Genomic DNA, 26003 nt, shown 5'->3' with positions numbered 1-26003 from the left:
GCAGAAAGGTGGCAGGGCTGGACCAGGGAGCAGCTCCAGGAAGGGGAACAGCAGGAGCACATCAAGGCAGGGATTACAGCCAGGTGACCTGGAACAGAAGGGCCTCCTACACAGCAGCTGGAGGCATTATTTGCTTAATAGACTTTGAAAAAGGCCAAAGTTTGGAGTCTCTGATTAAACTGGCACTCCCATAGCATTAAGGTTCAGGTTTGCACAAAACTGAGCCAGTAGTTTGTTTCCCTGGTTCTGGGACTCAGGCCACTGCAGCTGCTGGGGGCTTTTACTCTCCAGATAATAACACACTAGGGTGCCCATTGTCACCCACCTGCTTCCCATCTGCTGTAGCCATGTACTTCAGGCTATCTATCTCAGGAAAGTAGGTATCTTTGAATATCCCAGGAAGCACTGGAAAGCCAAAGTATTGTTGCATTTCCCCCTTCCCACACCCCAGGCTTTGCTACTGCAAAACTTATCAACTGTGCGAGGGGGATGAACTTACATACTCATTTCCTAAGCAACCTCTTCCCCATGAGCATAAAGCTTATTTCATGCTTTACCTGAGCTAAATTAGGCCAAAAAAAAAAAAAAAAAAAGTTCTGCGGACTACTCGCTGCCCAGCTTCAATGCACGTTGTAGGAGCAGGAGTGGAAAGCAGTAGATTAGCATTCCCCTTTGAAAACTGAAGTTTGACATCTACTGAAGGAAAAGGGGCTGGAGGAAAGCAGGTTTCCTGCATGGGTAAAAGCCCACCCTTTCTGCTTCAAGGGTCTCTTCTAAAACCAGCATCTCACCCTGATCTCAGCTCAGTCACATTTGGACTGATCAGCAGCCAGAGCGGCTTTACCCACACCAGAGGCAGCTCTGCTTGATGAACAGACACCCAAACATCACATCCCTCCCTGGGCATCAGCTGGCAAAGGTGGAAATCTCCAAAGAAACACAGATGGGGCTGGCCTGGCTGCAGGTTCCTGCAGTACAGATCCTGCCACCAGACCCTTGCACCACACTGGTCTGCTGCACCCCAAGGAAGGCACAAGCCGATCTAGCAACCTCTGCCATGTACTTGGGATCTCTGATACTCTTCGCAGTACCCCACTAGCAAGGGCATGCTGCTACCTACAGTCTTCAAATGTCTCACTCCTTTCCACCTCTGTCATTAAATTAACAACCAAAGTGTTTGTAACAAAGTGTTATTTATTAGAATATTACATTGCACTTAAAAAATAAGGGAGGTCTGACCCTGTCATCTTGACCTACACGAAGGAGGCAGGGCCAGACCTACAATAAATATAAATACTATGTACAGTTTATCTAAAATAAATATATAATTTAAATGAAAAATATATTGTTAAATAGCTGTTACCCTCCCACCCCTCCTGTGCCTAAGAAAGCCCCGGGCCTGGTTTCCTCGCCTTTCACAGTTTGTTCCTCAGCATCACTACAGCGGATGGAGAGATGCCCAAGAGCCCCTCTGCTGCAGACTGGCCTGTCCCTCCTGCCTCCATGCAGTCACCTGGCTGGCAAGTGTCTCTGTCAAGCCCCCTCCATCCCAGAGATAGCCACAAAGCTGCTTGCAGTGACACCACTGCCCAACCAGCCCCAAAGCAGGTGCTCTCCTGCTGCTTCAGTGAGCTCTTGCCAGGCTTCAGGCTCCCAGGGACAGCGCTGGTTCCGTGGCTCTCATGTCTTCCAGGAGGTAGAAGTGTGTTAGTGCCGACCCCTACAAGACAGCAGCAGGAGAGCTCACAACACAGCCCGGGGCCACTGCCCAGGGAGTGGCTCCTGAATAGCAGGGCCAGCCCAGTGGAAGAGCCCTCAGCAGCCACTCCACCTTGTGGGGCTGGACCCAGAAGGATGGGAGCCAGGAAGCTGGGGGAGCAGCAGCTAAGCATCCCACCCCATGTCCACCACATTTCCCTTCCAGTGACCGCAGCGTTTCCCCCTGGACATATCCTCCCAAATAATCCCCAGGACAGAGGGGACAGTGATGAAAGCCTTGTGCTGAATACCCTTCCCCAAAATTCAGCTCCTATAAACAGCTAAAAATCCCGCCCCCAATACTATTACCAACATTACAGAAATTCTTTGAAGGCATTACCTCATCCTCACAAAGAACAAAGATTGTAGGTTTTTGAAAAAAAAAAGAGAAGTAGCTGTAATACGTATGGGCACATCTAACGTCAGGGTTTGGACCAGACCAGAGGAAGTCTGCAAGCTTTCCAGAACCCAGCCACGTGGCCACCCCTGGGGCAGAGCACACCCCATGGCCCAGCCGGAGTAACATCTCATGGGGCTGGCAGCAAGATCCCCCCATGCCCAGCTGCAAGGCATTACATTAGTGCAAGTAATAAGCAGAGTGGGAGTGAAAAGGAAGGGGTTTTTTTTTATGCATATATAAATAGAGGCAATATCCAAGGAGGGGAAGTGACTCAGAGGGTCACAGAGGGAGCAGAACAAGTGTGGGGAAAAAAACCAGAAGCAGCTTCCCCACTGCCAAACATCGCAAAAGCATGCAATGACAGGGCAAAGCAGGGACTTAAGATTAGAAAAGAGTTGGTGGTGGTGGCTTGGGGTGTCAGGGGACAAGGGCTTGAGCAGGAAGGGGAAGAGGGCTGGAGCCCCACAGAGAAGTCCAGGCTCTTGGGCCAAATCCAGCAAGCTGCTTCTCCAGACTCAAACTGCCTTCAGCTCCTGCCTGGCTCTGGCATGGGACCCACACAGCAGTCCCAGCCAGCATGAACTGGGCATGTGCCCCCAGATGTCCACCTGCCTCACCACTGCCCCATGCCCAGCCAAGGGCTCACCTTGCCAGCACCCGGCATCCTCAGTGACTCACAGCGATGCCCAGCTTGATTTTCTCTTCATTTTCTACATTGTAGACACCCCTCTTGTGACACCTGTGAGGCCAAGCAAAGAGATGCTCAGAGCATGGAGAGGTCCCTGCCACCTTCCCCTGCATGGATCCGATGGCTCAGCCCCAGCCCACTCACCTGAGCATCAGCAGGGCTGCGATGATGATGAGACACAGGGAGGACAGGATGACAGCAACAACAGCCAGTGCCGTAGTGTGGTCATATGCACTGGGGGGGTGCTCCACAGGCAGCAAAAGGCCGTGGCATCTCTCTCCATGGTATCCTGGCTGGCATCTGGGCAAGAAGAAAAGCCTTAAAGGTCACCGAGTCCCTCACACCCCAATGAAAAGGTGCCGTCTCTTTTCTCAGCCTTAGCCAGCACCCTGCCTATTTCCATTGTTCCCCTTCCCCTGAGCTGGGAGGTCTGAAGTCACCATCACCTCTCTGGTATTGGTCAATTAAGTTTCTCCTTCCTCAAGCACAAAGTGAAGATTCCTAGAAAGGCTGAGCTCCCCCCAGAAGAAAATACCAAAGTCTGTGCTCTTCCCTGGTGTCCCCAGGTGGAGCCAGGCTGCCCAAACCACCTCTGGAAGTGGGAAGTCCCATGCAAGGTAGCAGAGAAGCAGCTGGACATAGCTCAGCACTTCCCTCAAAGCAGGATGTCCCTGCACACTCTGCCAGCCAGAGGTGTGCCATCTCCCTACAGACTCAGGGAGATTACTCACGAAGCAGAAATAACACTCCCCAGCAGAGCTACAAGGCTGCCCCCTCACCCTGTGAGTCAAAGTACACTGATGCAACCAGACAGATATACCAAGCCCGAGGGTCACTGGCACTGATTTCCAAGATGGGGTCTCAGCCCAGCCCTCCTGCCTGCCCTGCAACAATGCCATGCACCAGCATAACCTTCCAGTGAGGCCAGGCATAATGCAGAGGTGCAGGACACAGCCTGGCAGCATCCTCATCCCACCCCATGCACCAGGGACCAGCCCAAGGAAGCCACCACCCAGGATGTTCTGCAACACAGGCAACCAGCCATGAAGAGCAGTGACAACCAAGTGACACCAGCCCACATGAGGTGTCATTATTGGAGGGGACTGGGGCTGCTGATCCTAAAAACCATGATGGCTCTGAGGAGATACCACCCAGAGATGGGCCACCAGGCTGCAGAACCCCAGCCAGTCCCCACAGACCCCTCCTGCCTTTCCCATGTCCCAGGTCCTATTCCAGCCCCAGGGATCTGGGAAGAGCAGGAGATACCTGGCTGTCCCAGTCCAAGGTAGGGGGTTGTGGTACCCCAGATCATGCTGGGTCACAGGTCCAAGCCGAACCAACAGAGATCTCCTCTTGCTGGCAGTCCCAAGCCCCCTGTGCAAGGGCCCAACTTCATGAACTAAGCGGTTCAAGGAGCCATGTGGATCCTGATCCTTGTGGATTGCACGGCATGAGATCTTGTGGGCACTATAAGCCAGGGAGCTATTACTTTTCCCAGGCTCCAGGCACAGGGTTGGGTGGCTCAGAGGATTGACAGCAAAGAACAAAGCCTCTTATGTATCTGCCAGCTCAACTCTTGCCCACGTCAGCAGGGATCAAATGTGCACCCCTGGGTATTTCCCCTGGTAGCTGTGCTGGATCCAGGTGCCCTGGTAGCAGGCAAACACTTTCTTTTCCACTTGCCTCATCTAGTGCCTGCTCTCTACCTGAATCCCAGAGGGGTGGGGGAGGTGGCGTTCACAGCCCTGTCCTTCATCAGGGCCAAGGGACAGCCTGGGCTTTGGCAGACTGTCCCCAAAGCTGCTACCTCCAAACTGCCTTGCTGGTGCCACAGCAGAGATGCTCCTCCTGCCTGCACCAGTATGTCTCGACAGCTGCAGAAGCTCCGAGCTCTCAGCCAAGGCTGGCAGCAGTGAGGGACAGTGGGACACAGGGTTACAGAGTCAGGATGGGCTCTTGCAAACCAGACCCACAGAAGACCTTGGCTGTGAGACCCCAGCCCCTGCTCACCATCTTCCAACCCCCACCACTGCAGGTCTCTGCAACAGCTCTGCCAGAGCTCACTGCACCAGCAGGGGATGCTGGGTCTAAGTCCATGAGAGCTTTTAGTGGGGGATGGACCTTGCTCAAGAAGCACAAGGAAGAGGCCAAGTCAGAGCTGTCCCTGCATGGACATAGAACATGCACTAAAAATATCTCCTCTGCTCTTCCTCTGTCCAGCCCAGAGAATTGAAGGAACCATGACTAAGGCTCCCCTGGCACAGGCACACGCCAGCAACTCACATGCAGGAGGGAGCTCCCAGCTCTCTGATGTATTTGCATTCGCCATGAATACAGAAATCCTTGTACTTCCGCAGGCACGGGTCTCTCTTCTTCCCCAGGCCTTTGCCTTTTCTTCTTTTATTCCCATTCCCTTTTTTCTTGGGAGTAACCAGGCCCTGAGGCTTTGACAGGAAAGCAACTGGAAGACAATTTGGGATGGAGAAAACAGCAGTCACATCACCTCTGTGTGTCAGCTGAAGAGAAAGCAGAGCAGCAAACCCCAGGCTCAGCCCTGGCACTCCTGCAGCCCTTTGTGCAGTGATCTGCCCCCAAGCAGAGGTTTTTGGTTTGGTTTTTTTTTTTTTTCTTTTTTCTTTTTTTTTCAACTTCTCACAAATATCATGGCCTTTCTGATTCATAAGAACAATTTTCAAGGAAAGAAAGGAATCGGGGGGGGGGGGGGGGGGGGGCACACAGAAACAGTGCTTTATGCATCTCGAATGTTGCTATTATACGCACAAGTTTCCACTGAACACAGAAAATTCTTAATTGCTCCTTTATCTGGCTTTTATTTCCCCGATGAGCGCAGTCTTTTGTAAGACCCCATTCATGGCTCTGACGGACACTCCTTCCTGTGGGTACACGGATGCCTTGCACACCCAGAGCAGGATTAAGAGAGCAAGCCTGGCTTAATTTTTGGTTTTGCAGAGCCAAAGAGATGGCAAGAGCAGCATTCCCATGAATTGCAAAGGTAAGTTTTAATTGCAGCGCAGAGCCTGGTGGCTTTTGGCACAAGGCCAGCTCAGCTCCCTGCTAGGTTGCTGAGAACCAGAGCAATGAACTCCTTGCCTGGACATGGACCAAAACCAGCAACATTACTGGAATAGTTTTTAAGATATGCAGATGCCCAAAAAGTCAGCCCACAGCTTGATCTCAGAAGGTGCCGAGATACTAGAGTGCTCACTGCTCTGAGAAGGACCTTTCAGCTCCCCCTGAACCACGGTGCTTGGTAACTCCACTGAGCCCAGGGAAAAATGAACTAAGCACTGCAGTGCCTGGGGAGAAGAAGGTGGCTGAGCCTAACGTGGCAAGTTGTAGCCTGCCTAATTCCTTCTCAGCCACTTCCTGATGTAACCAGCACCTCTTGTGCTGGAGCACACCAGTTGCACACCTAGCAAAGTTATTTCTCAATTTCCATATCCTTCATGCTGCACCTGGAGACACTGATACTCCAGGAAACTCTGTGGCTTGGAGAAACTCCTGGATCCGGTTGAGGCCCAGGGCTCTGCCCCAGGCTGGCAGCAGAGGTTGTCCCCTCCCCTGTGAGTTATCTTCCAGCCACAGCCAGCAGACACACAGTGCTGCTGACCCCCCAAGCCACCTCCACTGTCACCACCCCTCCTCCCCAGGCCTCTGTCCCTTAGGGCAGCCAGAGAAGATCTGGAAGGTCTTGCTGGTAGGAAAACTGTCCAGACCAGGTGGGCAGGGGGATGCTGCTGCTTTCCCCCAGTCAGACACCCAGGCGGCTGTGGCACAGAGGAAGGTGCCTTCAACACAAAAGACAGATTTTTCTGACTGCAGCTCAGCTCAAGGCATCGAAAAAGTACTCAGAGAGGCTGCAGCCTCATTAATCAGATATCCCCCATCCCCTCAGACTGTCCCACAGATGAGGGCCAGCCCATGCCTGCCAGACTACTTGCTCTAGGACAGGGTCCCCTCCTCAGGGGGATGCACAGAGGAGCAGGCTGCAGCATCTCTCTCCCAGCAGGAGGGGTAACAGTGTTTCCCGGGGGCTGCATCCCCTTGGATGCAAGGGCATCAGACCGGTTTTGCAGGCTTTTTTGTCACAGTCTGATGGCACAGCCAGAAAGCAAAGAACACAGAAAAAAAGGGAGGTTGAACTGTATGGGGCAGAACACTCTCCTCCTGGTTCCAGGATACTGATCTCAGCAGGTCATGTGCAGGGCACAGGTACAAGTCACCCTCCTCAGCCTGTGATGGGCCCCCTGTCCCACCCCCATGACAGTCCCCCGTACACTCTCTCCTCCTGAGGCCAGGGGAGAGGAGGCAAGCATGAATGCCCAGTGAGCCTAACAGAGCAACAGTGTCCCCAACGCCCCCGTAGCAGGGACTGCCGGCTGACTAGCCCTGCCTAGGTATGAGGAGCAGCCGTGTGTAGGCGAGGGGTGAGTCACAGTGATCCCCTTGCCGGCGGCCACCATCTGGAAGGCAGCACAGGCCCACTGGCCCGGGCTACACACCTGCAGGCTGGGACTGCGGTGCCCCCCCAGAAGGGCTCTGCCTTCCATCTGGCCAAGGAGTTGGAGGCCCGGGAACCCTTTGGACCCCCATGACAGAAATTTCAGGGACATAGTCCTTGGCACAAGGCAAGGAGCAACTAAAGCCGTTGCTCTGTGCTAGTGCTCCAGGGCTGGCCCCACTCAGGACGGCTGCCGTGGGCACTCGGTACCCGGGGACTGGGGGTTCCCCGGCGGCCCCCTCCAACACGGAGCCAGAGCTGCTGCCGGGGCACCCCGCGGGGCTGAGCCGATCCCAGCCCCGGTCCTTCTGCACCCCTCCCGGGTCCAGCCGCCCCCAGCCCGCCCCGCCGGACAGTACCGGCCCCATGCCCCCGGCCCCGTGACACCACGCTTCGAACCCCCCAGGACCCCCAGCCCCGCCCAGCACCCCCAACCGCCCCGGCGGCGCCTCCGCCCGCCCGTCCGTACCTCTCGGCAGCTCGCTGAGGTCGTCCCCCGACGCCGCTCCGACGCCCTCCTTCGCTGGGCTGCCGGCGAGCAGCGGGGCCGTGGCCGGGGCCCCGCCGCCGCCCTTGTGCAGCACCTCGTTATGCAGCTCGGCACGGCCCAGCCCGCCCGCCGCCACCGAGCACACTGCGGAGAGGGGGCACGATCAGGCGGGGTGGGCTGAGCCTTCCCGGGACCCCCCACGCATGCCTGGGACCGGAGCCGCGTAGCCCACGACCAGAGCCACCCACGCGTGCCCGGGACGCGCGTCCCCACCCATGCCCGGGCCCAGGGTCACACCGCCCGAGCTCAGGACCTCCCACACGGGACCGGGGTCGCGCTGCCTGGGACCACCACCGCCCGCCACGTGCCCAGGACCCCCCACGCGTGTCCGGTGCTGGGGGCGCGTTAGGTCGTGCCCAGGACCCTCCTCTCCCGTGCCCGTACCTGCCGCCAGCAGCGCGTGGACCAGCACCGCCCGCCCGTCCATGACCCGCGGGCACATGCGTCCCAGCCGCAGCTACCTCCGCTCCCCTCCGCGCCCACAGCCGCTCTCCGCCAGCGCGGCCCCGCGGCCGGTAGAAGGCGGCGAGCGGCGGGGCGGGGCTGCCCGGCCGTCCCGCCCCCGGGAAGGGCTTCCCCGGCCGCTGTGGGGGGGTCCCGCCGGCCGCAGCCCGCCGGGGCGGCGAGGAGTCTGGGACCGGAAGGGGACGACCCCAGGGGGTCCCTGGCTCCGGGGCTGCGGGGGTTGGAGGCTCACCGGCTACCGCCGCACTGGTACTACCCTCTGCCCCCAGCCTCTGTGACCCAGCACCGTGGGGCTGGGCTGCGCCGCGCCGTGCCGTGGGGAGCCCGGCGGAGAGGATGATCTCTCTAGGGCTGCGCTAAAACTGTGCGGGGGGAGGAGGTGGCCTGGAGAAAGCAAGCTGGAGACTTCATTGTCTGGTCTCAGACAGAGGAAGAAGAAGGGGGATCACGGTGCACACCGTGGCACACTGGAACAGGGCATCCGCCGGCTGTTGGGACTAGTGCCCAAGGTGGCCTGGGAGGTTTGAGGAGGAGCAAGTGCACCCCACAAGAAGAGCATCAGGCAAGTGGCAGGACCTCACAGTTCAGGGCAAAAACCTCCTCCTGGCCTTGGTTGATGGGGTGGCACCCTGACAGGGAACAGTCTTCCAGCCACCTGCTAAACTGTACTGACAACGGGAGAGGTGTGGAGGTGGCAGCCTGAGATGGTGGCAGAGACCCTTTTTGTCGATGAGGCCACCTTTGTACCCTCTAAAGGTTAATGGAGAGCCTGACTGGTTCAGTCACAGCTCCACCTTGCAACACCCTCTTAGTTGGCTGCTGTCCTTGTCTCCTCTGTCCAGCCTGTGGCTGTTGTGTTTGGGGGCTGCCAGCACTTCTCCGTCCCCTTCACTGAGCTGGTGACCACTTGTTGTGTTTGGCCTTGTCTTCAACCCAGATGACTGCCCAGAAAACACTGCTGACACTGGCATCACACAAGCATGGAATCTTGTCCCAGCTCATGGTAGGGCTGCCCCTTGCTGGTTCCTGGAGGTCCTGAACCCCCAGCCTTGCTGCTGGTTTGGGTTCAGCAAGGCCTGATTAAATATTCCTGCCATTGTTGTTAGCATCTCCAAGGAATACTGCTGAAAAATTTGGCAACCCCCCCGACTCACGCCCTCATTCTTGCTCAGACTTGACTTTAGCATTTGTTTGCTGCCACCTCCTCCAGCCATCAGCAGCCTGAAAGACTGGTGGCAGAGCAAAGCAGGTCAGTGGTGGCCCAGCCAAGGGGCTCCATCCCTGGGGAGCCCTGCGCAGTGGCTCCCTGGTAGGTCCCTGTGTGGGGAGGGGATTTTCCCCCCTGCCAGTTCCCCACCACATTCCCAAAGCTGGGCATGTGCGGGCAGCATTTGCTGGCTGACCTGGCGCCTTGGGAGAGTAAGGCACTGGCCCACGTCAGCTGCCAGGGAGGTTGCTGGCACAGAGGGCTGGCAGCTGGTGGGTTGGAGGGTTTGCAGGCTGCCATTCCTGCCTGCCTTCCTGCCTCTACCTCCCACTGCCTCCTGCTTGCCTGTCCCCCTGCCTCTGCCTCACTGCCTCCTGCTGTCTGTTCCCCTCTGCCTGCCGCAACCTCCCTTGCCTCTGCCTCCTTCTGCCTCCCTGCCTGCACCTCACTGCTAGCCATGCACCATCCCGTGAGAGGGCCGTGCTGGGAAAGGCCCCATAGGAAGGGGAGGCAGACCCCCGGGAAGGTCCGGGTCCTGGGACCTCCCCAGCTCTCCTCATCCACAGGTCCTGCTGCCAGAGGTCTTCCCATAGTCCCCACCCCAGCCAAGAGCTGCTCCTGGGGATGAACCCTGCCCAGGGCCAGTGGGTTCCAGTGCAACCAGCCTGTGCTGGCCGGGTGTTTGTGTTGCCTGCCGCTGTGTTTGCACTGCACACAACCTGGCTGTTTGTATCCACAGAGCCAAGGGAGCCAAGCCCAGTGACAGTGGCAGTGGGTATGCCACACAGGGTGCTGTTCTCCCCTGGCAGTAGTACCTTGCTGGCTTTGCCCAGCAGGGTAGTGTGGCTGTACCCACATCTTTCCTCCCTGCACATGCTGCAACATCTGCTCGTCTGCCACAGCCCACGAGGGGCCCTCCGCACACTGGGATGGGTGATGGCTGCAGCCCGGACGCACTCCTGGCCCTTGCCATGAGCCCCAGCAGCAGCAGCCCTGTATTGCCCTGCTCTGGATTTCCTCAGCAGTGACACATCTTTCCCCAGTGTACACCCCCACATCCCATTTCCCAGAAAGAGCTGCCACTGGTCCATACCACCCCTCCTTGCCATGGACACAGATAACCTGGCACAGGCATCAATGCTGCCACCAGCTATCCATTTGGCTTTGCTGTCCCCTTGCCAAAGCCTTGTGGGGTGCAGGAGAGCTTGGGAACACACTTCTCCCCCAAAAGCACCAGTGCAGCTTTGTCCACGTGGGTCACTGGGAGGCATGATGGTCCCCTGGTCTCTGGCCCAGGTGGGCTGCCAGAGGTGATGCAGAAGCCAGCTGCACTGGGACCTGTGGGGTTGGCCCCAGTGTTTTGAGATCATTGTTTTGGGCTTAGCTCGCATGTATTGGTTTCTGACCAGTTTAACCTGGTTCACAGCTTTTATAAGGTGTGGGATGAGTGGGGTCCTGCGAGTGTCAGCAGCTCTGGAGGGGAGCCCATGCCTGTGACTGCCGGTGCTGGTGGCCATGACAGCCCACAAGCCTGGAGCGGCCAGTGTGGCTCTCCAGATGACAGACACCCACCCACTGCCCAGATCAGAGGGCTGCAACCCTGAAGCTCCCTACCAGGCTTTTAGCTGCAGCATCTTCCCCTCCAGCATGGCCCCTGTGGCTAAGCAAGTCAGCGCTGCTCTGCAGATGGAGGAGATGGGGGACACCAGCCGCCCACTGCTCTTCATCCAGCTCAACCAGCTCCTCAGTACCCCGGCAGGGCTGGAGTGGAGAGAGACAGCCAGGTAGGCACGCCTGCAGTGGCCAAGTTGCTGGGCAATGCTTTGGGAAGCCCAGCCTTCAAAAGCCCAGCTCTGATGGAGCCCACAGCATCTCCCAAGGCTGGTGGTCTCTCAACCTCAGCCCCAAAGCAGGGCTGCTTGCTGCCTTCTGCCCCCTTCAGTGCCCACACTGCTTCTGCCCAATTAAGGTGACTAGTTTCATGGGAGAGGGCAAGGTGTCAGCAGTGGCTTTGCACAGTCACAGCACTCTTGCTTCTGCTCCTGCTTTTGCTGCTTCTCCAAGGCTCCAACAGCTGCGCCGGGGCTGGGACAGTGCTTTGATGCTCCCCAAATCCAGCTGTCGGGCACGTCTCAAGAGGCGGCCAGGTGAGTATGTGAGGGCAGGCTTGGCTGAGGACAATGGGGCCCAACAGAGAGGAGCTGGGACCAGCTGGGTGCTGGCGTAGGGCAGGAGTGTGGCTGGGATATCTCCACACACCACACTGCCCCTCTGCAGCTTGGCAGGGGCACAGGGCCATGTGCCATGGGGGTTTGGGGGCAGTGACTGGTCTGCCCATGGGTCAGAGGGTCGCAAAGCTGCTGGGCTGTGGCTGGGATGGCTCTCCCCAGCACCCAGCCCTCTTCTCCCAGGTATAGCTGCCCATCAGTGGGAGCCTGCTTTGCCAGGGCACGCTCCTACTGTACAGCATGCTTAGCCACCCTGCAGCAGTGTGCCCATCCGTGGTGAGAAAGGGAAGCTCTGACTCTGCCTGGCATGAAAACATTTGGCATGGCCTGAGTGTGGCAAACAGCTCAGGACACTTCTATTTTGACGGCAGCAAGTGCTGTTAATGGCAGGGTAACCCCCAGTCCCAGCACCGCATGGGGATGGGTGGGTTGGGAGCAGCCCTGTGGAGAAGGGCTGGGGGATATCGGTGGGTGACAGATGGGACGTGAGCCAGCAATGTGCGCTCACAGCCCAGAAAGCCAAGCGCCTCCTGGGCTGCATCACCAGTGGCGTGGCCATCAAGGTGAGAGCGGAGATGTTACCCCTCTGCTCCGTTCTGGCGAGACCTGCCAGAGTGCTGCATCCAGCTCTGGGGTCCCCAGCACAAGACAGACACGGATCTGTCAGAGCGGGGCGGCAGCGGGAGGTGCAAAGAAATGGCCTGGGGTGTGGAACAGCTCTGCCGCGGGGACAGGCTGGGGGAGTTGGGGGCATTCAGCCTGGAGCAGGCTCTGGGGAGGCTGTACTGAGGCTTTTCGGTGTATAAAGGAGGCTTATAAGAAAGACAGAGACTTTTTACCAGGGCCTGTCATGACAGAACAAGGGGCAATGGTTTTGAAACTGGATGGGGATAGGGCAAGATCGGACATAAGGAAGAAATGTTTTCTGATGGGGGTGCTGAGACACTGAAACAGGTTGCCCAGAGCAGCTGTGGATGCCCCATCATTGGAAGGGTTCAAGGTCAGGTTGGACGGGGCTCTGAGCAACCTGACCTAGTGGAAGATGTCCCTGCCCACCGCAGCGGGGGTTGGACTGGATAGTCTGTGAAGGTCCTTTCCAACACAAACATTCTGTGATCCCATGACTGGTGAAATGCCCCTGATCAGATCAGAGTGAGTTATAGGTCAGCAGGAATGGGGATGTGACTGCTGAGGCTGCCCATCTGCCCCTGCTCTGTGAGCCCACTGCAGCCCTCTCTAGATCCCACCAAACACCTCCCTGAGTGTGCCAGCCTCATGCCAAGCTCAGAGCTGGACCCAACTCCCACTCCTACTGCTTGGCATGGGGCATGGAACTACCCTGCCACTGACCCTGCACATCTCCCTGGGCAGGTGGATAAAGTTTGAGGAGAAGGTGGAGGATGGTGGGGAGCGGTGGAGTGCACCCCATATCCCAGTCCTCCCCCTGCACAGCCTCTTCCAGCTGAGAACATGCCTGCAGGAGGGGAAAATGCTCCTGGATCTGGAAGCCCCAACTTTCAAGGAAATAATTGGTAAATGGGGAATGGAAAGGTCACCTCCTGGGACTGGCTGGTCACCAGAGAGGGACCAGACCACCAGGAAGTTCCTGTATAAAAGCACTGATGCACGATAGCTGTGTGCCTGGCGTGGCTGTCTGCTTTCCCTGGGCAGCGCCCTACCAGGCAGCAGACTGGGGGGACTTAGGGTGGTCCCCCATCCCTGTTGTAGACAAGGTACTTTCCGGGCAGCCTGAAGAAACAGAGCTGCAGCCTGAGCTGAGGGAGCACCTGGCAGACCTCCTGCTCCGCCAGCCGCGGCATCATCCCACCAAATCCCTTCTGTGGCTCATCCATGAGTTTATCCTCTCCCCCTGCCTAGGTAGGCATGGTGCCTGGCCATGGGTGGCAACATGGCTGTCCCACTGGGCATCCCTCTGCTGCCACCAGCCTGTGGTGATACCCACACTGGCTGTTCGCTTGCATATGTGTTTTGCTGTTTGTTCCCTTTCATTGCAGGGAAGGCCAAAAGCTGGTCTGAGCCTGGAGCCCAGCTCTCCAAAACACCTCTTAAGGAGCAGGTAAGGCAGGACAGAGCTGGGCTGAGAGCAGTTGTTGCACCTGAACTGCCCAGCTGCTGCATCACTCTCCTTTCAGCTGAGAAACCAATTTAAGAAGAAGGTCCCACCGGGGGCTGAGGTAGCCCATGTTGTTGTTGGTGAAGTTGAATTCCTGGAGAAGCCCTTCACCGCCTTCATCCGCCTCAGACAAGGGGTGGGTCTCGGCTCGCTGGCCGAAGTTGCTCTCCCCAGCAGGTAAACAAAGCATGGCTGATGGCCCCGTACCTCACTTCATTCCTGTCTCTCTGCTCGGCACAAGGCTTTGCTTGGCAAAAGCAAAGGCTACAGCACCCAATGCCACTGCAGTCCCAGAACCCTGGCTCACTGCTTTCCCCTGGCTTTTCCTAGCTCCTCATGAGCATCCTGGGATGGGCTGAGAGTGAAGCATCTGTTGGGCAGCCCTGGGGGGAACATCGCCTGGGTTATCCCCACCTGAGCTCTGTGTTCACTTTCCTCCTTATGAGGGTCTGGATGCTCTCCATTTACTGCCTGGGAATGTGGGGGATCATGGCTGGGAAGGATAGCAGGAAGAGGTTTGCAGCAACCTCTTGCCCTCCTGCTGCCTGCGGGTGCTCTACTGAGCCGTGAAGTAGCCCTTGTGGCACTGCTGGTAACGGGGGAAAGGAGCAGGGCAGGAGGTGTTTCTCCACAGTTGAGGAATGCATCACCTGATGCGGTAAGGGAAATGGTCAGTGTGCCCCTTGAACCAGGGACTTAGGAAGTGTGTGGAGGAGGCAGGCAGGGATCAGGAGGGACATTGCCACCTCCTGGTCACTGCCCAGAGTACGCGTCCTCCAGCAACTGAGTGGAGCAGGGAGGGCATCCATCCACCTCTTGTCTCTGCTTGGTGGGAGATGGGTGGCAGGTCCCCGAGGAGCCCCCACGACTCTCGAAGGGCTCGCAATAACCCCTTGCCCTGCATTTTCATTCCCCAAAACAGGACAGGAAGGAAAGCTTGTTCCTACCTATCCTTTTGCCTGTGGTGGTGCCATCCCCTTTGCTGGCCACCGTGGGCTGTCCTGTGGGTACAGCCACTGTCTTGGGGCTATCTCCTACCCAGGTCATCTCTAGGATCTTGAGGTTGTCCCGTTGCCTTGATGAAGGTGCCTGAGTGAAAGCTACTGTCAGGTAGCCAGGTGGCTACTGTCACCTCCCGACCCCTTGAAGCAGGCTCCAGGAAGACTCCAGCACTGATGCCTTATGTCAGGGCTGCAGCAGGTTCTGTCAAGCCACTTTCAGCCCCACTCATGCTGTCAAGGCGTTTTCCTACCCCCTCTCTGGAGGTTTGTTCAGGGTACGATCACTGGAACCACTCTGCAGACTCAGAGTACCAGGACTATAACTATTTTTGCCAGTTTTGGAAAGGAGTGGAGGGCTCAGTTAAATATTTGGATGGACTGTCCCTCTGGAGACATTATTTTGCAGCACCCTCTGAGGTGTGGGATTTTAGTCATATTTCTGCAAGGACTCTAGGCCCTTTTTCCAGTCTCCTCCCATGTCCCCATAGTCCTATCAAACCTCCTATCCATGCAGCTGGCAAGCTCTCCTTCCTGATGGTAACACAACTGCATTCTGCCTGTGAGCAACATTCCCATGAGCACGACCCTACAAACGGCACCAGTCAAGACCCTGACACTACAGACAGCCCCATACTAAAGCTCAGCCCCACAAACACCCCAGTCCCAGAGCCTGACCCCATAGACATCCCCAGCTGAGGATGTATCCTTCTCTGCCCCAAGGACTTGTCCCTCCCCACCCCGAGCCCAGGTTTCTGCAGACCCTGTGATCCAGATGGGGGTCCTGGTGTCCCATGGTCTTCTGTGGTGTTTCCATGCAGTGGGCAGCAGGCATGTCTTGCCTTCTGCCCCTGAGCCCCACTTATGGTAGCCACCTAGGCCACCTTAGGAAGGCAGCAGCCCCACAAGCCCGCCTAGCTGCTGTCCCCAGCATCCCTGCAGCATCATGGTCTCCCCTGGAGAAGGAACATCCCCCAGCAAAGAGAGGGCTGCTCAGGAGATGCACTGTCTTGCCCACAGGTTCCTCTTCATTCTTTTGGGTCCCCGAACCAAAGTGAAAGCCTACCATGAGGTTGGCAGAGCCATGGCCACGCTGCTGATGGATGAGGTGAGCCTGGCGCAGTGCCCATGGATGGAATGGGTCTGAGATGAGACCTAGGCTGAAGACACTGGAGCTCCTCTCCTCTGCAGGCTGCAGTGAGGGAGGGAGAGTATGGGGCAAGCTGGTGGCTTCCCTTGCCCAGGATGAGAAACAAAGTTTGGGGTGGGTGTGTAGGATGCAGGTGGACTGTTGCACTGAAGTGGATGGGTGTATTTCTCAGTGATGACTGCAGGCTGGGAGGAAAGCTCTGAGTGGCTGAATGCAGGGGCGTGGTGGCTAAACTGCAGCACCTTCCCATAGCTCTTCCAAAGGGTTGCCCAGCAGGCTGAGCACCGAGAGGACCTCATTGCAGGGATGGAGGCATTCTTGGATGAGTTGACTGTGCTTCCTCCCAGGAAATGGGACCCCAGCACCAGAATTCCTCCACCGAGCTGTCTGCCATCTCCATACAGGAGGTAGGCTGGAGACAGGGCACCCACAGCCTCTGCCAGACCATCTGCAGGGTCCCAGGTAGAGACCTCTGCCTGTGACATTCAAATCTCCATCTCCATGGGGATGAAGCCACCCAGGAACTGACCTTTGCCAGTAAGGTCCTTCCAGCCAAACCCCTCTACTGCTCTAGCCAATGACCACAGCTCTGGTCCCCACTGCTATTAGTCCTGCTGTTCTACTTGGCAGGGGATGGCAAAACCACTCTGTGCTGGTTTTCGGGCAGAAGCTGCTGGGAACGCTAGGTTTCGCACTTGCATGCAAAACTCATCCTCTGAGCAGGATACCTCCAGTGCTCCCCAGCTCCTCCACCAAAACCAGTCCCACTAGGGCTGGGTGGCTTGGAGGACACCATGGTTGGGTTGGAAGGGACTTTTGAAGGTCATATAGTCCAACCCCGCATCTCTCTTCCTCCTGATCTTTTTCCTCCTCCTCCTTATCAGGGAATACATGAGGTCCCCTCAGCTCTGCTTGCACCCCTGACCCATGTCCACTCTCCATCCTTCCTGTCCCCTCACAGCATCCCCTAGACACAGCTGGGTCCTGAGGGTTCCAACCTGAAGCCTGTTGTCTCTCTCTGCTCTGCCACAGGACCACCGTGCACCCACCAGACTGGCAGTCTCATGGCAATGGGGACATGGCAGCAGCTGGGGACAGAACTGGCCTGGGGGACCTATGTCCCAGGGAGGAGCTGGAGAGGACAGGCAGGTGTGTGCCTGGAAGGAATGAGGGCGGTGGGAGGTGTAGCGGGATGCCACATTTGGGGCAGGCACTGGCTCTACCCAGCACATGGGGCCACCACATCCAAACCACTCTAGGCTGGTGTCTCCCAGGGAAGGGACCATCCCTTGTCTTGCAGCTGTCTTGAGGGGCCATGGGCGGCTGGGGGGGCTGCTCTGAGATCTCCCTCTGCTGCCCCAGGCTTTTTGGGGGGCTGCTGCAAGACATCCGGAGGAAGGCACCATGGTACGGCAGTGACTTCACTGATGCACTTCATCCCCAGTGCCTCTCAGCAGTGCTCTACATCTACCTGGCGACAGTCACCAATGCCATCACCTTCGGGGGCATGCTGGGGGACGCGACTGCCAACATGCAGGTCAGTATGGCCATGGGGTTCCCTGCACTAACCCCACTCCGTCCACAGGTTTCCTGGATGCTTACCTCCCACCTGTGCCTGGGGAGCCAGCCTGAGCATCACCTGAATCCTGCATCCTTTCCTGGCCTCTGTGGTCCCTGAGCGCTGACTTTGCACCCTGCAGTGCAGGGAGGTGCAGGCACCTGCCTGCAGCTATGCCACTTTAGGGGACAGGCCTAGGACCCCCCATCCCTGCCACCCCATCCCTGCCTGGTGCCTGACACCCCTCCCCTGAATTTCAGGGGGTGCTGGAGAGCTTCCTGGGTACAGCCTTTGCTGGCTCTATTTTCTGCCTCTTTTCTGGCCAGCCCCTGACCATCCTCAGCAGCACTGGCCCTGTGCTGGTATTCGAGCGCCTCCTCTTCTCCTTCAGCCGGTAAGTGACCTGCCAGGGATGGTTCCTCAGGCCAGTGTCCCCTGGCCAGGGCACAGGCCATCACCATGCCAGATGGATGTTATCATTGAGGCTTTGGGTCACCCTTCCCACCAGGGACCACAGCCTGGACTACCTGGAGTTTCGCCTCTGGATTGGGCTCTGGGTGGCCTTTTTTGGTGTGGTCTTGGTGGCCACTGAGGCCAGCCATCTGGTGCAGTACTTCACCCGTTTCACCGAGGAAGGCTTCTGTGCTCTCATCAGCTTGATATTTATCTATGACTCCCTGAAGAAGATGCTGAGCCTGGCAGATGCCTTCCCCATCAACTGGCAGTACCGGCTGGACAACGTTACCTTCTACAGCTGTGTCTGCAACTTGTCCATCCCTGGTAAGCCCAGGCAGCTGCAGGGCTGGTGAGGAGCAGTTGGCTGACACCATGGGACCCTGCCACCCAGTTAGATGGGGGAAGGTGCTGGAGGAGGAGGAGGCTGCTCAATCCCATACTTGCCTGCCTGACCACATCAGCACCGTCCTCCACTCCCCTCCATGCAGTCGGTCCCTCGGTGCCTGCCTCCTGCCACTGCTAAGGCACTGGGCAGGGCAGCACTGGGAGCAAAGGAGAGACTTAGTCCATCTCCCATGGCTCTGGGATGGGGGGTGCCAGCAGCTGGAGATGGGTACCTGGGTGGGTTTGTGCTGCTGTTTCTAGCCCAGTCTGTAAATTGCAGGGTGTTTCCTGGGGCCTGAAGATGTATCCACACTGATCCTGCAAATGGGACCCATAACGTACCAAAAGCATCAGTGTTGGGCACAGCCTGGGCTGATTGCACCCCTAAGTAGCTGGTGCTTCAGCCAAGTTCTTCACAGCGGCATCCCTTGTTGGTGCTCCCTGGGCATGAGCTGGTGCTGGGGCCTCAGGGGTCCCATGGGGCCCCATCTAGTACCCTGAGCCCTTGGGGAGAGCCTGGGGAGCAGCTCCAATGGCAATGCAGTCCCAGTCATCCCTGATGGAGTGTTCCCATGGTGCTGTCACCCTGACATCCCCACCCCCCCCCATCCCCCTGCAGGTCACAGCTCTGCAAGGAACGACACGCTGACCCCCTTGCCCCTGGCCCACCAGCAGGTATATCCCCTGCTCCCAGGCAGGCAGGTGAGGGAGTGGGGTGTGTGCAAGGTGTCTGTGTATGACCCCTCCTTGCTGCCTGTTCTGTCCCTGCAGCCTCCTGCTGTCCCAGCTGGACTGAGTAGAACCCAGTGCCTGGGTCAAGGCGGGCATCTCCTGGGGACCAGCTGCCAGTATGTGCCCGATGTCACCCTTGTCTCCTTTCTGCTCTTTGGGGGCACTTTCCTCTCCTGCACTGTGCTCAAACACTTCAGGAGCAGCCGCTACTTCCCTGTGGGGGTGAGCATCCTTTGGCCGGCTTGGTGGTGTGGGGATGGCTCCTGGTGCTGTGACCCAGGGGTGCTCCTGGGGCAGCTCCCGACCAGCCCAGGCCAAGCCCTCTCTATTTGCAGGTGCGAAAGCTGGTGAGTGACTTTGCCGTCATCCTGGCCATCCTCACCTCCTGCACTGTTGACACTGCTCTGGGCCTGGAGACCCCCAAGCTCCTCGTCCCCAGTGAGCTGAAGGTGCTGTTGGGGTGGGCATGGTGCTGTCAGGGAGTGGGTCTGTGCCCCTCACAGTGGCCATCCCACCATGCTTCTGCTGTCCTTCCCACTGCCAGGTCCGGCCATATGGGGATGTGGGCTGTGCCCCAGCAAACAAGAAGGGGTTGAGCCGCAGCCGATCCGACGTCCTGTAAATAACCTGGCCCAGTCCCAGACTAACCACATCATGGTACAGCTCATGCTGCAGTGAGAGCCATAGGCTCAAGTATGGGCTTGGGTCCCCGCCCTGGGTGTGGTGTGGAGCTGGCAGCACCTCAGAGCAGCCCGTGCTTGCTGCTGTCTCCTTGGGCTTGCCATCATCAACACCCAGTGCCACCTCTTTCACCCACTCCCACGGACATGTGCCTAGCTCCTGGCTTGTGGTAGCCAGGACAACCCCCAGCTCCACCACAGCTGGGGTGTTATAGGGGTGGGCTGGTGGGTCGCACTGCCCAGGAGCATCCCCAGCATAAAAGAGGATCCTCTTCCTCTCCCCTGGTGGAGCACCCCTGGGTGTCAGCAGGCCTCCAGCTTAGGCACCTGAGGCTAGTCCCATCACCGAGCTGTGCCTCAGACCCCACAGGTGGGTGGCAGCTGCCATGACCCTTCTACTCTCCACAGCCCACAAACCCAGCACGGGGCTGGATCATCTTTCCCTTTGGAGCCAACCCATGGTGGGTCTGCCTGGTGTCCGCGGTGCCTGCCGTCCTTGTCACCATCCTCATTTTCATGGACCAGCAGATCACAGCCATCATCCTTAACCGCAGGGAGTACAAGCTGCAGGTGAGTGGGGGACAGGGGATGGGCAGGACCCAGGTCCTGGCTGGACCCTGTGGGCCAGGGGGCAGTCAGGGAAGGCAGCATGCTGAATTGGCCAGCAAGGTGGGCAGACCTCACTGCCACCCCTCTGATGCTCCCAGGGAGATGGCCTGCCCCCAGCCCTGCTGCCTCTCCTGTTGCAGAAAGGAGCAGGCTTTCACCTGGACCTCCTCTGTGTCTCCCTCCTGATGGCCATTACCTCTGCCACTGGCCTCCCCTGGTATGTCTCGACCACCGTCATCTCCCTGGCGCACATGGAGAGCCTGAGGAAGGAGAGTGCAAGCTCAGCCCCTGGCGAATACCCCAAGTTCCTGGGCATCAGGTACGCAATGAGCCTAGAGCCCACTCTGGGGCACCCCTGCCCATGGCTGTGGAGACAGGGAACAGGGACATGCCTGTACTGGCCAGCAGACCCAGCTTTGGGCTGCTTGTGTCTCCCTGGGGATGCCACTGGTCCCCATGGCCATCAAGGCTGAAAAGAGCAGAGATCCTGGGAGCCGGGAGGGCTGGTGTGGGTTGCAGGTTCCCGAGGGAACCTGGGGCACCCATGACACCTGCGCTGCTGCCTGCAGGGAGCAGAGGCTTACTGGCCTGGCTGTCTTCACCCTGACAGGGGTTTCCATCTTCATGGCACCCATTCTCAAGGTAGGGAGCCTGGCTTCTGGGTCTGACCTCTTTTCAAAGGCAGGGGGTGGCTTAATCCTGCAAGACTGGTGGGGGGTCCTAACCTGCCATCCCTCATCCCATCAGTCCACCACGGGAAGCTTGGCTGGCCGGTAGGGAGCTGTGAGCTATGTGGGGAGGGTCTGGGCAAAGGGTTTGGCTTGAATGCCACAGGACAGCTGGCACACCAGCACACTGTTGCCCCGTGTCAGCTGACCAGCCTCCCTATAGGCATCAGGGTCCCTTTTGGTCCCCAAACAGGCCCTCCTGCTACCCCACACACTGCTATATGGGGGGCTGAGCCTGGCTGGTGTTGGTTTTCACCTGCTGCTGCTGCCACATTAGGCAAAGCTACCCCCAGTGCACCCTGGCCACATATCGATTATGTGCTAGCAGGTGGGAGGTCCCTTCTCCTCCATCTTTGTCCTCATCTCTGAGGATGTAAAGCCTTGTAAAGCCTTTGGTACGATCCCCCACAACATTCTTACCTCCAAACTGGAAAGATATGGGATTGATGGATAGACTGTTAGATGGATCGGGAATTGGCTGGATGGCTGTGTCCAAAGAGTTATTAGTTAGCAACTCAATGTCCAAGTGGAAACCAGTAACAAGTGCTTTCCCTCAAGGGTCCCTACTGGGATCAATAGTATTTAATATCTTCATCAACGACGCAGACAATGGCATCCAGTGTACCCTCAGCACATTTTGCAGATGACGCCAAGCTGAGTGGTGCGGTTCACATGCTTGAGGGAAGGGATGCCACCCAGGGGGACCTTGGAGGACATGGGCCCATGTGAACCTCATGAGATTCAACAAGGCCAGGTGCAAGGTCTGGCAGCTGGGTGGGTGCAACCCCCCGGTGTATCAATACAGGCTGGGGTATGACAGGTTTGGAAGCAGCCCTGTGGAGAAGGGCTGGGGGATATCGGTGGGTGACAGATGGGACGTGAGCCAGCAATGTGCGCTCACAGCCCAGAAAGCCAAGCGCCTCCTGGGCTGCATCACCAGTGGCGTGGCCATCAAGGTGAGAGCGGAGATGTTACCCCTCTGCTCCGTTCTGGCGAGACCTGCCAGAGTGCTGCATCCAGCTCTGGGGTCCCCAGCACAAGACAGACACGGATCTGTCAGAGCGGGGCGGCAGCGGGAGGTGCAAAGAAATGGCCTGGGGTGTGGAACAGCTCTGCCGCGGGGACAGGCTGGGGGAGTTGGGGGCATTCAGCCTGGAGCAGGCTCTGGGGAGGCTGTACTGAGGCTTTTCGGTGTATAAAGGAGGCTTATAAGAAAGACAGAGACTTTTTACCAGGGCCTGTCATGACAGAACAAGGGGCAATGGTTTTGAAACTGGATGGGGATAGGGCAAGATCGGACATAAGGAAGAAATGTTTTCTGATGGGGGTGCTGAGACACTGAAACAGGTTGCCCAGAGCAGCTGTGGATGCCCCATCATTGGAAGGGTTCAAGGTCAGGTTGGACGGGGCTCTGAGCAACCTGACCTAGTGGAAGATGTCCCTGCCCACCGCAGCGGGGGTTGGACTGGATAGTCTGTGAAGGTCCTTTCCAACACAACCCTTCTGTGATTTCGTGGTGGAGAAACTGGATACTGAACCCAGCTGGTCCTCCCTGTCCCTTCACAGTGGGTGGTAACGTATAGGGCCATGAGGGGTGTCTGCAGGCTTTGGTAGCCTCCCCAGGTCAACTCCTCTTGCCTCCCCAGCCCGAGGATGTCTGGCTTTGTCCTTCATGCAAGGACCCATCTCACCTTTCAACCCTCGGTGCCACACTTGCCCCAGGACTTGCAGTTAACTCCCACTTTGGGCGTCTGGATCAATGTTTCCTCTCAAACAGCCCTTGCATGATCCTGGGGAAGCCCGCCCCGCCCCACGCAGTCTCTCCTTGTGGAATCTATGGGGAATAGCAAGTGACCCCCATCTCCCTCCTTGCCTGCCCCGGGGCTCAAGAGAAAACCAAACCGTGCTGAGCAACACAGAATGCAGGAGCCAGTTAAGTGTTGCAGAGGAGGAGGTAAAAAGGAAAATGTTCTGGGGAGGCAGGCCGCCCCCAGCGCTTATAGATTCTGAACCATAAGTCATATCTCCATGTGGCTTGGCATCATGTTCTCCATCTTCAGCCTGGACTGCTCCCACCATGTGCTGGAAAACAGGACAAGGAACTCAATGCATGTTTCCTCTCTTTGAAGACAGTGATGTCCCCACACAAGCAGCATAGCCAGGAGCATGTCTGGGTTTTGAAGCCCTTGAAGCCGTAAGACAAGCAAATAGCCATTAAATTAAACTGGAAATGAAGGGAGCAAATGCTGCGGCCATGTGTGCAGGCTTTTGTAAAGAAAAGGATGTTTAGTGGGGAATCACGCCCTGCTGACCACTTGCCCTGCTGTTTTGCAGTACATCCCAATGCCAGTGCTGTATGGGGTCTTTCTGCACATGGGGGTGGAAGCACTGAATAGCATTCAGGTGAGCAGGGGCTGTACCAAGGGTGCTGGTGGGGGTTGTTTTGTGGTTATGGGGATTTGCTCAATACCAGCTTTTACTGAGCAGCAGAGACTGGATTTTATCTCTGCACGATGTGGAGCTTGGCAGGGGTCTGTCCCCTGCCAGGCCCAGGACAAGGAGGGGCAGAGAGACCTTTACGGGGCAGAGGAAAGGGAAAGGGAGGTGTCTGGGATTCTGAGGAGCATGAGCAACTTCTGCACTGATGGATCAGATGGTTTGGGAGAGGTGGAGGGACCAGTGGATAACCCAGACTTGCTCTCAAATCCACAGGGATGCCCCTGTCTGGGAGCTGGGATCTGCTGGTCCTTTGGTCCTGGCACTGCTGCCAATGTGCCAGCTCTGTTCCTCTCCTGAGACACCCACGGAGGGGGAAAAAAAATCTCCACTCCAGAAATATCTAGCCCTTTTTTTTCTCTCTAAACAGTACATTTTCCTTGCAATTACCTTGCTCTGGATGACAGACTGGGAAACCCCCTCGTTCCCCTCCCTTTGCTTGGGGAATCCTGGGTTGTGCTCTGGCAAAGGCAGGAGTCATTTCCTGCATGCATGGAGGGGAATCAAAGGGTTGTAATTAACCCTTTAAGACCAGCTTGAGTTCTTTCTAGATGTCTGCCTGGAAAGCAATCCCCTGGCCTGGGGTGACGGTGGTACCAGGGCCCCTGGTCTTGCAGACAAAACTCACTTGCCCAGGTGTCATGCTGGTGGCCAGCATGGATGGCAGGAGGGCTGAAATGCAAAGACAATGATGAAAACCCATCCTGCCAGACCCAGTCCCAACAGAGAGGTGGGTGAGAGCTGCCTGAAAGCTGGAGGTGTGTGACACACATGCCATACTCTTGCTACAGCTCACAGACCGCGTACGGCTGCTCCTGATGCCAGCCAAACACCAGCCGGACCTTGCCTACCTCCGCCATGTGCCCCTGCGCCGGGTGCACCTCTTCACCATCATCCAGCTGCTGTGCCTGGCCCTGCTCTGGGTTCTCAAGTCCACCGTGGCTGCTATTATTTTCCCAGTGATGGTACAACATCCCTTCTAATTGGGTGGCACTGCTTTGGTGCTGGGCTGGGTGCTACCCACATGTGCCCTAAGCATTGCTGGAGCCCCAGCGCTCACCTTGGCCAAGGGGTGCAGGTGCCGCCCTGGATGGGGGCACACACCCCTGGCAGGTGGTGGATGTGGGTGCTCAGACCCCCAAGGGCTGGTGGGGACCCTGCAGGGCCACAACATGGCTTTACCACCAGGCTTCACCTCCCAGGCTGGGGCTGGCAGAGCGGTCACTGCTTCACGTTATATCGGTATCATCCTCTGGGACAAAGCCAGTAAAAGTGAATGCCACCTACGTGGAATTCACCAGGGGGACAGAGAGGCTGGGACAGGGACCACACTGCCTGTGCCCCAGCCACTGTGTGATGCTGATTCACACTTTGCTCTGGCCCCAGCTGCTGGCGCTGGTGGGGATCCGGAAGGGGTTGGAGCGCATCTTCTCCCTGCATGACCTGAGCTGGCTGGACAGCCTTCTGCCCGAATCAACCAGGAAGGAGGCAAAGAGAGGACAACCCAGGGAGCAGGAGGAGGAAAGCAATGGTGAGGAGGTAGGTGATGTCCTGGGCACTACGCTCTTTTGCAGCTGTCCATGGTGTTTCTTTGGTGTGGGGGCTGAGCTTGGCCCAAGCTAAGACTAAGCCTGGCTAGGGCTGAGCTGCATGGCGGCCGCAGTCGGCAGCACAGTGGCAGCAGGGCTGGGAGCGCCGCCAGTCTCACCCTCCCTTTACTTGTCCCTCCAGTCTGAGTTGATGCATCGCCGGGAACAGGGCCCAACACCTGCAGGAGTTACGATCACTGAGGGGACGATCACAGAGGGGACTTGGGGCAGCACTACAGACCCTCAGCACGGCCCAGCATGGAAGGGGCCCTCGGCCACCAGCCAGGCCAACCCCCGCCACGGGCAAGGGGCATCTCACACTCGGACCGGCTGCTCGAGGCTCCGTTTAGCCCATCCTTGAAGACGGACGGGGACATGACAGGCCCGGCCGCGGCGGCGACTCGTGGCAATAAAGGGCGCCGGGCCCCGCGCCGGCAGAGGCCACGTGGCCGCGCCAGTGTCGTCACGGCGGGCGGGGCGGCGCGGGGCGCAGAGTGACGGCGTGCCCAGCCTATGGCGGCCCGCGCTAGCCATCGGAGGGCGGAAAAGGGGGTTGGCAGCCGTTCGCCTCGATGGGCAGCGCCCGGCTCCAATCGCCGCTCGGGACAGGCGGGCGTATGGCGGTCTCTCGCGGTGACGGAGTCCTTCAGAGGGGTTCGGAGGAGAGGCGG

The 26003-nt window shown here is 57.8% G+C and overlaps 2 protein-coding genes across 2 annotated transcripts; one reads left to right on the top strand and one right to left on the bottom strand.

Moving 5' to 3' along the window:
* Nucleotides 1-1174: 1174 nt before the first annotated feature.
* HBEGF (heparin binding EGF like growth factor) lies at nucleotides 1175-9959 on the bottom strand. The gene is made up of 6 exons (XM_080400753.1): nucleotides 8303-9959; nucleotides 7838-8002; nucleotides 5130-5307; nucleotides 2991-3146; nucleotides 2805-2897; nucleotides 1175-1720 (listed from the first exon to the last, which is right to left on the bottom strand). The coding sequence occupies exons 1-5, from the start codon at nucleotides 8358-8360 to the stop codon at nucleotides 2825-2827; spliced, it is 630 nt and encodes a 209-aa protein (XP_080256879.1). The 5' UTR covers nucleotides 8361-9959; the 3' UTR covers nucleotides 1175-1720; nucleotides 2805-2824.
* A 59-nt stretch (nucleotides 9960-10018) lies between these two features.
* On the top strand, nucleotides 10019-25560 carry SLC4A9 (solute carrier family 4 member 9). Its single transcript, XM_080399309.1, has 20 exons — nucleotides 10019-11374; nucleotides 13190-13450; nucleotides 13490-13523; nucleotides 13701-13895; nucleotides 13972-14129; nucleotides 15971-16058; nucleotides 16353-16507; nucleotides 17133-17245; nucleotides 17411-17637; nucleotides 17919-18052; nucleotides 18167-18438; nucleotides 19118-19173; nucleotides 19270-19452; nucleotides 19566-19679; nucleotides 20319-20480; nucleotides 20660-20838; nucleotides 21089-21161; nucleotides 23582-23650; nucleotides 24535-24708; nucleotides 25130-25560. Exons 1-20 carry the CDS (start codon nucleotides 11106-11108, stop codon nucleotides 25364-25366), a joined length of 3153 nt encoding a protein of 1050 aa, XP_080255435.1. The 5' UTR covers nucleotides 10019-11105; the 3' UTR covers nucleotides 25367-25560.
* Nucleotides 25561-26003: the final 443 nt, after the last annotated feature.

Source organism: Falco punctatus (genome assembly GCF_963210335.1).
Source record: "Falco punctatus genome assembly, chromosome: 8".
Classification (NCBI taxonomy): Eukaryota; Metazoa; Chordata; class Aves; order Falconiformes; family Falconidae; genus Falco; species Falco punctatus.
Note: the sequence above shows the minus strand (reverse complement) of the source record. Positions and strands in the feature narration are given on the sequence as shown.